The sequence below is a fragment of the Chelonoidis abingdonii genome, chromosome 3 (assembly GCF_003597395.2).
Source record: "Chelonoidis abingdonii isolate Lonesome George chromosome 3, CheloAbing_2.0, whole genome shotgun sequence".
In the NCBI taxonomy this organism is placed as follows: Eukaryota; Metazoa; Chordata; order Testudines; family Testudinidae; genus Chelonoidis; species Chelonoidis abingdonii.
Window position 1 is genome coordinate 116,987,823 of NC_133771.1, and position 13,092 is coordinate 117,000,914.

The following is a 13,092-nucleotide window of genomic DNA, read 5'->3' on the forward strand; positions in this document are numbered from 1 at the left end:
CGATATTAATGACGACGTCGTGTGAACGGATACAGCGTTAAATCGGTATATCGGCCATTAAACCGATTTAAAGTCGCAGTGTAGACCTGGCCTCTGTTTCTGCTTCTGATACTGGCTTCTCTTTGTGATTTTGAGCAAAGTTGGATGGCTGAAGTTAAGCACCCAAATCAGCATCTCTGGATATTGGGCTGGTATTAGTTGCTTAAATATCGATTAGGGCACCTGATTTAATTGCTAATTTTGCCCTTCAGAACTCAGAGTAATACTTTTACTTTAGTAAAGAAATTTTAGATCCGCTTTCTGTAAAACAACTTATATTAATGTTAGGTGTATGTATTAATCTATTAATATTATTGACTCCAGATTTTCAACCTGAATTCTTATGGTCATCAATTAAGACCTTAGTAAAATGCTCAGTACTCTTAACAAATTCACCTCCAACACAATATTAGACCCTGTATTTTAGTATCACATAAAACAGTTCTTCCATCTGTTTTTACCCCTGAGAGGAACTTTGCTGTTTTTCCAGTCTTTCATATTTTCCAAATATGTTTTTCACACCATAAAGAAAAGCATTTATCATTTTATAATAAACTGATGCTTTGTGGCTATGAAAAACTCCAATCTCTGATAATTTAGAATTTTAATTTCATCTCACCCTAGAGATGTAGTATTGATGAAATTGTGTTGGAGCGAGGCAGCAGGACTCCTCTCTGAAATCTCTTGTGAATTAACACTAGATTGGTATTTCCAACTGTATTGATTTTCATAGCAGAAGTTAAAAAATGTTTTAAGGAGAATGGGTGTGTAGCCTGTGCTCTTTGTCCCTTTCCTACACACAAAGTCTGATACAATGGTCAACTAGCAGTGTCCTTATGGCAGAAACGAGATGGTTCTACTGGGACAATTTGCAGTCCTGCTCATTGTGCTTGTAAGTGAAGAGTATGATGTTTGAAGAAGTGTTGTTTACTGTTGTCAGAGACAACAGAGCCACTCCCCACAAATAATGGTATATGCTGTGAAGGAAGTGGGACAGCTGGGTTGGGCTGAAGGCTGGTTGTGGGATGAGTGGCTAAGTGCCTAGGACACCCAGGTGAGCTTGGATGTGTGTTAGAGTGCCTAGTGCAGCAAGGAACAGACTGGGGGTAGTTTCTTGGGCCTCGTTATTTCCCTACCATATGTTGCTGTCGTCTGTATGTGCCTAGACATTTGCATGGCCCCCTCCTCACAGTACGTGAACACCTACTCCCTGTAGTCACTAGTTGCTTTTCTGGTTGCCACCTTGCAGGGGGAGCAGGAGTGGCCTTCAGAGAAGGTGCAGCAACCTCCATTGCCCAGGAGACGAACTGTAAGGAAATCGCTCCTGGATATGGGATATTCCAACAAAGGGAATTGAGAATCCATGAAAGGGTGCTTCAGGCATGAATGTGATGCCATAGGGATGCCCCTTAGCTGCCATGACATCAGCTTTCGTCAGTTCCACATCAGTAATATAATAGAAAACACTCTCACTCTAAAGAAGCAAGCCACAGCCCCGGGCAATGACAATTTCAGTAAAGTTTACATTAATAAGATGGCCTGATAATTCCGTTTCATGTGTAATCACCATGGTTACTTTTAAAATCTGAGTTTTTTTTAACTTGGATTAAGCTTTTGTTTTATTTTGTTGTCTCTTCTCCCTAGGATGGGTCACTGGGTAACATCGATGACCTGGCACAGCAGTACGCAGATTACTATAACACCTGTTTTACTGATGTGTGTGAGAGGATGGAGGAGCTGCGCAAACGGCGGGTTTCTCAAGACTTTGATATGGTAAGTGAAGCAGCTACAACTTTGCATCTTAAGCCTTTCTTGCATACACTACGGATGAAATACTCAGCGTTCCAGCTCATGGAAATAGGGCTGAGGGCACACGAGTGCCCACAGAATAATACTTCCAAGCTGATGGTCTTAATTATTTTTGTGGGAAATGCTGAGGTTGGTCTACTGATATGATTCATTAGGTTGCAGATTGTGTTAGCTTATTGTATTTTTTTGCTTACACAAATTTCCTTACAGAAGTTGACAGAGATGGAAGAAAATGTTTGCTTCAATATGAGAGAAATTAGTTATTTCTTTGCTCAGGGATGTTTCCAATATGGTTATTAGAAAATATACCTTTGTTCATAAACCTCATATTATATAATTTTAAAACTTAGCTCCTCACAACTGTAAAATGTTGTCTTTTATTCAGGTCTCCCAAACTGAAGCAGTCTGTACGCAGATACTGATCCTGCGTTGGGATACGCTAGCATCCCAGAGAAGTTAGTCTGCCTCCTCAGAAGCATATAGTTCCACACTTGCTGAAACGGATGTAGGCATGGATCACAGTTGTCAGTCTTTTTCTTTACAAAAAAAAAAAAAAAATCTTTTTCTCAAAAGAACCCGTTCTAAAATCTTAAGTGAGATTCTTTCATTGTTTGGCAATTGCTAATTGTTTCCTCTTTTCTTTTAAAAGCAGCAAAGAGTCCTTTGGCACCTTATAGACTAACAGACGTATTGGAGCATGAGCTTTCGTGGGTGAATACCCACTTCGTCGGATGCATGCTTTTGTCGGAAAGCTCATGGTCCAATACGTCTGTTAGTCTGTAAGGTGCCACAGGACTCTTTGCTACTTTTACAGATCCAGACTAACACTGCTACCCCTCTGATACTCTTTTCTTTTGTTTACATTAGTTAGCCTGATTGCTGAATAAATATCTATGTAGAATGTACAGTAAATTTATACTTACATACTTTTTTCATTATTAAATTTTTATTGGTTTCAGAGTATCTCTGAGAATCCTTGTAATGTATAGAAACATGTTCAGGTCTTAAAATTTCACAGAATGTTGGGATTACTTCAGTATATTTCCTAACCTTGGACCTTGGCTTTTTAATTTTGTCATGATGATAATGTTTTGAGTACTAAATGTAGGAGCCTAAACCAAAGTAGTTGCAAAGACACAGAGCTTACATACATATGAACAGTGAAGGCAGTCATTGTTAGTTCATAAGAGCTGTGACATGTTATAGTACATATCAAGAATAGGTATTTTGCTGTCACATTAATACTTTACACCTCTATAGTGCCATCTACCAGAGATCTCAAGGGCCTTTCAGACAGAACAACTATGAGGTGGAGCATCCCTAGTTTATACAGGTAAACGAGCACAGATGACTTGCCTATTGATTCACAAGTCCGTGTGGCAAAGCCAAGATAGACTCGGTCACTGACTCTCGCTCCTGTACTTTCACTGCAAGCATTTCCTCCTCGTTCACCCCTTCAGATACGTCCAATGGTTTGGAAGGTGAAACATGGAGAGGAGGCTTGTTTGAGCCTCCTCAGTTTGGTGTGTAGACTTTGGGATTCATGTATTTACTGTTTTTATGCACAGAGAAGCAGAATACTCCCATCTTTCCCTTACTTGCCTTGCCCCCCCCCCCCACCTGATCCGTAGCATACACAGCCAAGTGACTCTGGAAGCAATTAGTGACTTTCTATTGCTGCAGCAGTTTGGTTTATGAGATGGACCACATGACTGCTTTCTTTCTTTGAGTCCAGCAGCCCTGGACATAAAAAACTCTCATTGACTTCAGTGGGAGTTGTGCAAATGGAAGAGCTTCAGAATCAGGCCATAAGAAAATAATCGCCTGTGCTCAATTGAAAATTAGTTAATCCCTCTTGATTTATTTTTTTAAATGGAAACAATATTTCATTTTTAGCAGGATTACCATAGTGTAACAAATTAAACACTGTGAAGAAAAAGCTTTCATGCTGTAGTTTTGAATGTTTAAGATTTGCATGCAACTCTATTGCAGGGGGCTCTGTATGGAACATTCCACAGTGTGCGGACAGCTGAGCCTTCTGCATAAATAAGTGACTGGAACAGTTTAGTGGCTCAGTCTAAGCCCAAGATACCATGCTGTCTTCCAAACTGCATATAGTGACTGTTCCAGATAAGCTTTGGCAGTTATAAAATCTCCTTCCTGGCGCTCAGGAATTTTGGAAGGCAGCTTCTGTGCTGGGTAACGAAGCATGCATTACAACGGGAGAGAACTCCCTTCCATTTAGACAGATGGGCCTAATTTGGCTCTCTTCATTCCAGAGCTACAGAACGCAGTCTGGGGAAAGCCATATGAGCTTAATTAGCTCACATCAAAGGTGCAGAACTTCGTGGTGGGTTAAAAAGATATGAGCTAATGCAATCAGATCTGTGAGTGATTTCACTGGCTACTGCTTTCAAAGGGAAGTTAGTCTGAAAAGTGGCTGTGTGAAAATGGCATCTTGGTGTATATTTTTTTCAGTGGTTTCTGCATCAAATGTGCTCAGTTTCTAAATCAAAAAGATATTTTTTTTGAACTACTAGCCCTACGAGCTAGGTAGAGAGAGCCTTGTGGTTGAAAATCAAATTAATGTTGTTACATCCATTCTCAGTACAATGATAAAGTGTTCGGGAGATCAGCTAGCCCTTCTGTTGATGATGCACTCTTCCACAGCTATGTTGTCCCAGCAGTGCTGACAGCAGCAAAAATTTTGTTATTGCAAACTTTACTTGGAAGGTACAAGAGGAGCAAGTGATGGACCTGTTGTCAGTAATACGTTGTTGATTTAATAGATTAATATTATTATCTACAACTCTGCTTTCACTGGGAGTTGATTTAAATTGAAGAGCAGACGATAGCGGTTTGAGGACCACCCAGAAAATAGGAGAAATACTGTCCCATTCATTTTTGTCTGCGATTTTAACCACAGCTTGCTGTTGAATTTTCTTTTGGGGGTGTTTCAGCCTGCTTCTGTACTACAAAAGGTATTCTTATTAAGTAGGGGGCTGCACATGTCATAACCTGTGTAGGCCAAGCTTAATGTAAGTTGTTGTTAATAATGTATGTTCCAGAAGCACCCAAAGGCTCTTATCGGGACTGGGACCTCACTGTGCTGGGTGTTTTATAAATGCAGATAATCTGTTGCAGTGATCTTGCATCTAAAAGACAAAGGGTGAGGCTGGAGATCAAACATACAGGTAAATGAAGATGGCAATGATTGGCACAGTTTTGTTAGTTATGTATAGATCTTAGTGACTTGTTCAGATGAAAGTCATTGTCCTTTGAAGTCCAGTCACTGAAGGGAAGAAATCCAAAAGGATGGACTCTTTACCCATGCTGCCCTAGACACTGAGAGTTTTTTCATTTTCTGGGGAGAAAGTTTTGATATCTTAGTTCTAAATTTTGCTCTGTAATCAGCTCTACAACCATGCCTATCAGACCATGTCCATTTTGGTCTGGGTGTCCTGCTCCAGGTTGAAACAAAACGCAGTCAGTGAAATTGTTCTGGAGAACAGTATATTTTGCATCAACAGAGTGGTGGCAGCAGATGGATGGTGGCTGCAGATGGATGGAAAGCAGAGTTCTATAAACAAGGATTATGGTTCCAAACTGTAATGTTATCAAGACTTTTTAATTGGTCCCTAAGCACAATAACTGTATTTTCCTTTGGATTTTTGCCTTTGTTTTTATAATGGTGAATATGCTGGGTTTGGGGACATTAGTGTTTGTGAACAGCAAGGGAGTTACCCACATTTGCAAACATTTTCATTTGTAAATTTTCAAATTGCAAACATTTGGCCTGTTCCTGCACACCATGTGTTTCCTTGGCTGGGGAGAACTGCAGTCAGAATAGATAGTGGCTTTTCAAGCCTAAAAGAGATGGATCAACTGGACATCTGTTAAAATGGCCAGAAAAGTGACTCTGTGAAGATGGCACCTTGTTACTTCTCATATCTGCTTCCTGTGAGTCTTTGGAGATGTATCTGCTCAGTTTCCTGACATAAACAAGTTTGTAGTGCTGTCAACAGGGCACCGCAGAAATGATATAGCTGTGAAAGAGCATACTGCATTGTGTTGTCTCATCCATCACTGACAATCACCAGCTAAGTTCTGATTCCAGGATCTCTATTGTGGCTGATGATCTGTAAGGCAAAGAAAATACAGCTTGAGATTCAGATTGAGTTTGTGTTTGTCACTGGCAAATGATAAAAATGTTTGGACTTGTAAGCCGCTCAAATTAAAGATGGACGTTAATGAGAAGCAATAAATAAGGAACAGAGATACGCCACTTCCTTTTTCCTTTTTAATAATATCTTATAAATATTTTCATATGGAAAGAAGAGACCTTCCAGTATCTTTTAATATATACATTGTAAATCCACCCTCCTAATCCCTTATGTTCTTAAAGTGTGAGTATTTATATACACACATACACGTATAATGTCAGAAAATGCAAATAAACACAAAACAAAAACAAAACCTTTTCTCGCCACCAGTACACTTAGTGTATGTAATCTTTGGATGCCACTGTGACTATGTGCATAGTTCTGAAAGGTGATGGGCAACCAATTATTTGTTCACAAATTCTGTGTGCAGCAAGGAAAAGTGGGGGAAGATGGCACAAATAATTCAATTCATTAGCCTTTCACCTCTGGAGAGATGGATTTAGATCACATGGGAAATGAGGTCATCCACTCTCTAGTGACTGTTTGGCCATATCACAGAAATACCATACCGGTTGTTGATGAGGTTAATTGAGCTAGTCTTTGCACAAGAGAGACCCAGATTAGAATAGCCGTGCATGTTGTAGGCCACAATTGATGTGTGTTGAGGGAACTGTGCGTGTTAAAGTGCCTACTGCATTATACCCAATTCTGTTTGTTTCTGCTGTTCATATACGTTAAATTCAGTGTCTCCTAAAGTTGATGGTTGTTTCCTGCCACAGAACTGGTAATCTCTGCTCTGCAAATTCAGTATTATCTTCATGTGGTTTTTATCTTTTTTTCTTTGGTTAGTACTGTTGGGATGCCTCCGTCTCACTGGAACAGGATTCACTATTTTGTTTTGTCTTGTTGCCTGCACTGGGCTCCACAAAATATAAACAACATTTGGGTTTGTTTAAAAAAATGTAGAGAACAGAAGACTTACTCTGTACAGAACACACAGATAAAACCTTCATAATTGTGGAGAGTTTACAAGCCTCATTAGTCAGACACACACACATGAAGCAGAAGTAGTGGAACACCTGAATATCTAAAGAATTGCTTTTCTCCATAGTAGTTAAAAATGGTTTGTGCCTGTCTATGGCCACATCTACACTACGGGATAATATCGAATTAGCTAAAATCGGTTTTATAAAACTGATATTATAAATTCAACTTCATGCGGCCACACTAGGCACAGTAATTCAGCGTTGTGCGTCCATGGTCCGAGGCTAACGTCGATTTCTGAAGCGTTGCATTGTGGGTAGCTCTTCCGTAGCTATCCCATAGTTCCCGCAGTCTCCCCCGCCCCTTGAATATCTGGGTTGAATCATTATTGTCGCGGGTGGTTCTGGGTAAATGTCGTCAGTCATTCCTTCCTCGGGAAAACATCAGCTGACAATCCTTTCGCACCTGTTTTTCGCTGGATTGCCCTGGCAGACGCCATAGCACGGCAACCATGGAGCCCGTTCAGCTTTTTTTTTTCCGGCACTGTATGTGTACTGGATGCCGCGGAGAGAGAGGCGATACTCCAGCGCTACACAGCAGCATTCACTTGCTTTTGCAATGATAGCAGAGATGGTTACCTGTCGTTCTGTACCGTCTACTGCCGGAGGAAATGGCAATGAGATGACGGTTATCTCTCCCCTCTGTACTGTCCGCTGCTATCATGAGTGCCCCGGCTGAAATGCGCCGGGGCGCAACGCAAAAGCAAAATTGGGATTGACTCACTTGGGACTGAGTCAATCCCTCCCTTATGGTTTCTAAAAATAGAGTCAGTCCTGCCTAGAATAAGGGGCAAGTGTATTAGAGGACCAGTGTATCAGAGCACAGCTGCTCCTTGTCAGTATTCACAGGGGGTGCCCCTGCAACAACCCCACGTTGCTTCCCTCCTCCCCCAACCTTCCTGGGCTACCGTGGCAGTGTCCCCCCCCATTTGTGTCATGAAGTTATAAAGAATGCAGGAATAAGAAACAGAGACTTGTTAGTGAGATAAAATGAGGGGAGGAGCATCCCGGGGCTATGACAGTCCAGCAGTACAGAATCTTTCTTTACACAGGAAAGGGAGGGGCTGAGAAGCTCAGCCCCCAGTTGCTATGATGAGACGGTTACCAGCCGTTCTGTACCATCTACTGGGAGTAACTGGGAGTCATGCCCATTTTTATCCAGGTGCCCCCGGCCAGCCTCACCTGAGGCCAGCCAGGAGCACTCACGGGCTGATGGCGACGACGGATATCAGCCACATTGCACCGTCTACCACCAGGGGAGGGGGAGAGGAGCGGATACTGCTCTTCACTGCTGCAGCATCGCGTCTACCAGCAGCATTCAGTACACATAGGGTGACATTGAAAGAAGTCAAGAAATGATTTCTTTCCCTTTTCTTTCACGTGGTGGGGGGGGGCGGAACTGAGGAGCTATTCCCTGAACCACGCCAGACACTGTGTTTGACCCTACAGACATTGGGAGCTCAGCCAGGAATGCAAATACTTTCAGAGACTGCTGTGGACTGTGGATAGCTGGAGTCTCAGTACCACCCCCCATCCATGAGCGTCCATTTGAGTCTCTGGCTTCCCGTTACGCTTGTCACGCAGCGCTGTGTACTGGAGATTTTTTTCAAACGCTTTGGCATTTCGTGTTCTGTAATGGAGCTCTGATAGAACAGATTTGTCTCCCCATACAGCGATCAAATCTAGTATCTCCCGCACAGTCCATGCTGGAGCTCTTTTTGGATTTGAGACTGCATCGCCACCCGTGCTGATCAGAGCTCCACGCTGGGCAAACAGGAAACGTAATTCAAAAGTTCGCGGGGCTTTTCCTGTTTACCCGCCCGCTGCATCCGAGTTCAGATGCTGTCCAGAGCGGTCAGTGGTGCACTGTGGGATACCGCCCGGAGGCCAATAACGTCGATTTCCGTCCACACTAACCGTAATTTGATATGTTAATATCGAATTTAGCGCTACTCCCTCTCGTCGGGGTGGAGTACAGAATCAATTTAAAGAGCCCTTTATATCGATATAAAGGGCATTGTATGTGGATGGGTACAGCGTTAAATCGATTTAACGCTCTTTAAATCGATTTAAACGCGTAGTGTAGACCAGGCCTATGATGGATGTAATGTGGATTTAATATATTGGCAGCCTCAGGCACACAGCTTGTTAGGCTTTATCTACACTAGTAAAATTCATGAGCGTTTTTCTTCACCAGTAGGAGGAACAATAGAAGCTGTAGTAGAGACAGGGAGCATTGTCATCTGACTGCTCTTGGGCCCTGATTCAACATTTAAGCACTTGCCTGACTTTAAGCATGGGAATAAAGCAAGGCGTGTATTTATGTACCGTGCTGAATCAGAGCCTAAGATAAAAGGGTGGTAAAAACACCTGCACTTTCTCTGTGCTAGCACAACATTTTACTTCTGCTGGAGCTGAGCCAGTGCAGTGGGGAGGGGGACACCTGATAAATTCTCTTAGAATCCTATTAAACCCCCTTGAGCAAAACACGTCTATTTTACAGGCAAAATGAGATGGCTGTACAGGCTGAAAAGTTGGCAGATGTGGAGTAATGGTTATTTCGGGGACCTTAACTGCACACTTCCATACATTTGTATTGGGGTGAGGGGTGGTTAAGGTAACCTCAGTTTGGCATTTCCAGGCTCTCTGCTATTTGCCTGCCTTTTTTTTTTTTTTTTTTTTTGACAACCCCACATTTTCAAAAGGGATGGTTCTCTTTAGTGACTGGTAGATACTTACAGTCTTAATTCCACTTTACTCAGGTTTCTTCTCCCCCTCCCCATTTTGTTTAATATGTGGTATAAAATAGGTAGCTCACATTTATCAGATTATTTAGTAATTATGGTAATAGAATCCATCCAGACATGTAGGCCTGTTTGTCTACAAGTTTCAATCTTGTAGTGATTTTCTTGTGTTTGTTGTTTTTTTTTTTTTTTGTTTTTTTTAAATTCGGGAGGACTTTTACTTTGAATCAAAATAAACTGAATTTGTTCTCACTGTGCTGTTTGGTCCTAGAAAGGTTGCATATCTGCTGGCGCTGGCAAACTGGATTTTTATTAGCTCTGTGATCTAATTTAATCAGAACCTGAGGACTGGATAGAGAAAAAATTTTGGTTGAGTGACTTCAGTTCCTTCTGTGGTTTTTCCTCTCTCAATGTAGAAGATGCACCCCCCAAAAAAGGAAGCTATCATGTTACCCAATGTGAAATTGGTAGGTAAATTTCATTACAGGGCATAAAGCCACTTTTGTAAAAACAAAAAACAAGAACAAAATAAACAAGCAGACAGGAAGATCTCTTTAAAACAACCATCCAAACCTAAAACAAGCACACTTTTTGTGGTATGCAGCTGTGTTTATTTCTCATTTGCATATGATTAGAAGAATTCCAAAATGCCAATCTGATTGACACTAATCTGAGAAAGATAGCAAGTGTAAGCAGGCGCCACAGAGAGAGAGAGAGGGAGAGAGCTTCCAGAATGCTGTGGAGTTATTCATCAGCATTTCAGAACACTGTGCAATGTACCAATGTTTTTCAGATAGCTACCCCTTGTGAGTAGGTCGCCCCAGCTGCAGGAAAAGATGGGTTAGTACCGATGACTTGCTAGATACAGTGGTTGCATTTATAAAGTGGCTACATGGAAGAGTAGGGTCTAATAAAATGGCAGCCAGTATTTACTTAAAATTTACATTTGATCGTTCAGTATCTGAGATTTCTTTAGTGGTTTTGTATTCAGTTTGGGCCAAAGTCTGATATCTTAGTTGATCAGAGTGCTGCTATACTAGAGGAAGAGTATCAGAATCTGGTCTGTGAAGGAGGTGCTAAAACAAAGAATGGAATCTCCTAGGAAAATATAATCCCTCGCCAGCATTTCCATGCTGTTCCTTCCTTTATAACAATGTGGGGTTTTTTGTGGGGTGTTTTCTTTTTTTTTTTTTTTTTATGTTGAATACAACTGTGCTAGCAAACTCCATGTTTCACCCCAGGAATTGTTGCTCAAACACTTCAGTCAATGTATCCACATATGCTGAATCTGACCTACAATAGAGATTCAAAAAGTCAGCCCAGTCGTGCACTTGCTTCTGTTTTTCCTGAGCTTTTCAATAAATTAGCGAGCCTCTGATCCCTGAGGAATAATAAAGATGATGATTGAGATAAATGTCCAGGACGGTATTAAAAATCTGTAGCTGTAGCACCAGTATCAGCCTTGTGGGTCACCCAAGAAATGTATGGATCCTAATCGAGAGTGTGTTCTGAAGCAAATTAGAACCACATTGTGAATATTTGTGAACATCTGGATATGTTCTGGAGTGTCCTCCGCCTCTAGCAGATTTGTCCCCCCAATAAAGCTGCCCAGAGGGAGAAAGACTGCCATCTGTGAACTCAAGGGGATTGGGTTCATTTTTTGCCTCTGTCCCTTCTCTTCTTTGAGAGAGAGGTTCTGATGTTGCACAGTTACACTTCTTTGATCTTTTATCAGCATTGTGTAAATCCTCTATTTTTGGCAATGTCATCTGAAGCACACACACAAAGTTCTATATCAAACAAGATAGTTTGGGATTTGAGGGAGATAGAAGTTAGTTTGGAGAGATTGATCAGTAACCAGAGTCGTCATGCAATCTCTGCATTCCCCAAGATAATAAAATGAATGAATATCAACTAAGACCTCTGCGCCTCTATTATTTATACTATAATAGGTATTGCATCTTACATAAGGAAGCAAGGCAATGTGAGATTACTATGGCCGGTAGTTACCTCTTTTTTTTTTTTCTGGTTATTAAAGTAAACTGGGTTATGGAATTAATGACATTATATATTATATACATATATGTGATTATGAACTGGCAATACTTTGCAAAAATATTGAATTTTATCAGATTATCAAAAGGATTAAATGATAGAACTTCTAGTATTGCTGATTATGACAGACAAAATGGATGGGGATTAGAAGCTAATTTAGAATAAATTCTTTCCCAATGGTAAATCGCAGCAGCAACACTTGGAATGTGAGAGACTCCCATTAAAAATGCTTAATAATAATCTCTTTAAATCTGTCTGCTACCTGTTGTTGTTGCAGAATTCCCTGAAGAGATAGCAACTGTAATCAGTTGGTTTAGGTCTGTATGGGGAGTTAAACCAAAGAATTAGATAAAGTAGGAATAAGAAATCAAAGAGAAGACTAATCAAATTAGAGGACCTTTGTCCAAGACAAACTAAGGGGATAAGAAAACAATAAGTGGAAGAACTTTTTTCTGAGTGATAAAACTTTGTCAGCTCTCTGTCTGTCTCTACTTGTGTATGTGCTCCTGTGTCCCCTCCTGCACCATAGTATCTGAGCTGATACAGTCCTGCTTCAGAGCAGCCCTTGAGAGAAAAGCTAGCTTAAAGCTGTACAGCATGGGAAAGCCACTGCAAAGTCAGGTAAGTGAGGGGCAAAAAAGAATTTGAGCATTGGAAGTCCACCTTATTAAGTTCATATGTTTCATATTATCAACCATACCAAAATGATTGAAGGCCACGTAATTAGAGCATTCAGTTGCTAGCCTACAAGAAAGCTATCAAAATATTTTTATTTAATCTTTGTACGCATTTTTCTATCTTCAAAGCACTTTACAAACATTAATTAACTTTCATCACACCCTTTAGGGCTGGTAACTTAAGTGCCATTGTCCCTGGTAAGTGTGTGTGGTGGGATTTTTTTTGTTTGTTTGAACAGATGGGTAAATTAAGGCCTCATCTGCTCTTGGATTTCAACTACTGGTGAAGCTGTATCCATGGAAATCTCCCTAGTGTAGCCACAGTTTTCAGCACTGTAGCACAATAGTTACACAATTTTAAATTCAGAGCAACTAGGTTACAAACAAAAGAGTTAGTCTGGATTTAAACGGGTGTAATGAAGAACAGAATTTGGCTACAAGAGTTAATTATCTTGTCCAAGGCCAGTGGATCGGAGCTAGGAATAGAATTTGGAATATGACTATATTAGCGTTTCAGAATAACTCTAGGGAATTACCTGCGCTGATGAAGCGGATGGACTTA

At 40.9% G+C, this 13,092-nt stretch overlaps 1 protein-coding gene across 3 annotated transcripts in view; it reads left to right on the plus strand.

Annotated features, from left to right (window-relative positions):
* The window catches only part of SASH1 (SAM and SH3 domain containing 1), a 186,389-nt gene that overhangs the window by 36,543 nt on the left and 136,754 nt on the right, over window positions 1–13,092 (plus strand). For all 3 annotated transcript variants that reach the window (XM_075064031.1, XM_075064030.1, XM_075064032.1), the window contains exon 2: window positions 1,684–1,812. In XM_075064031.1, the coding sequence (XP_074920132.1) occupies window positions 1,768–1,812 (45 nt within the window). In that variant the 5' untranslated portion in view covers window positions 1,684–1,767. The remainder of the gene's footprint in view (window positions 1–1,683; window positions 1,813–13,092) is intronic.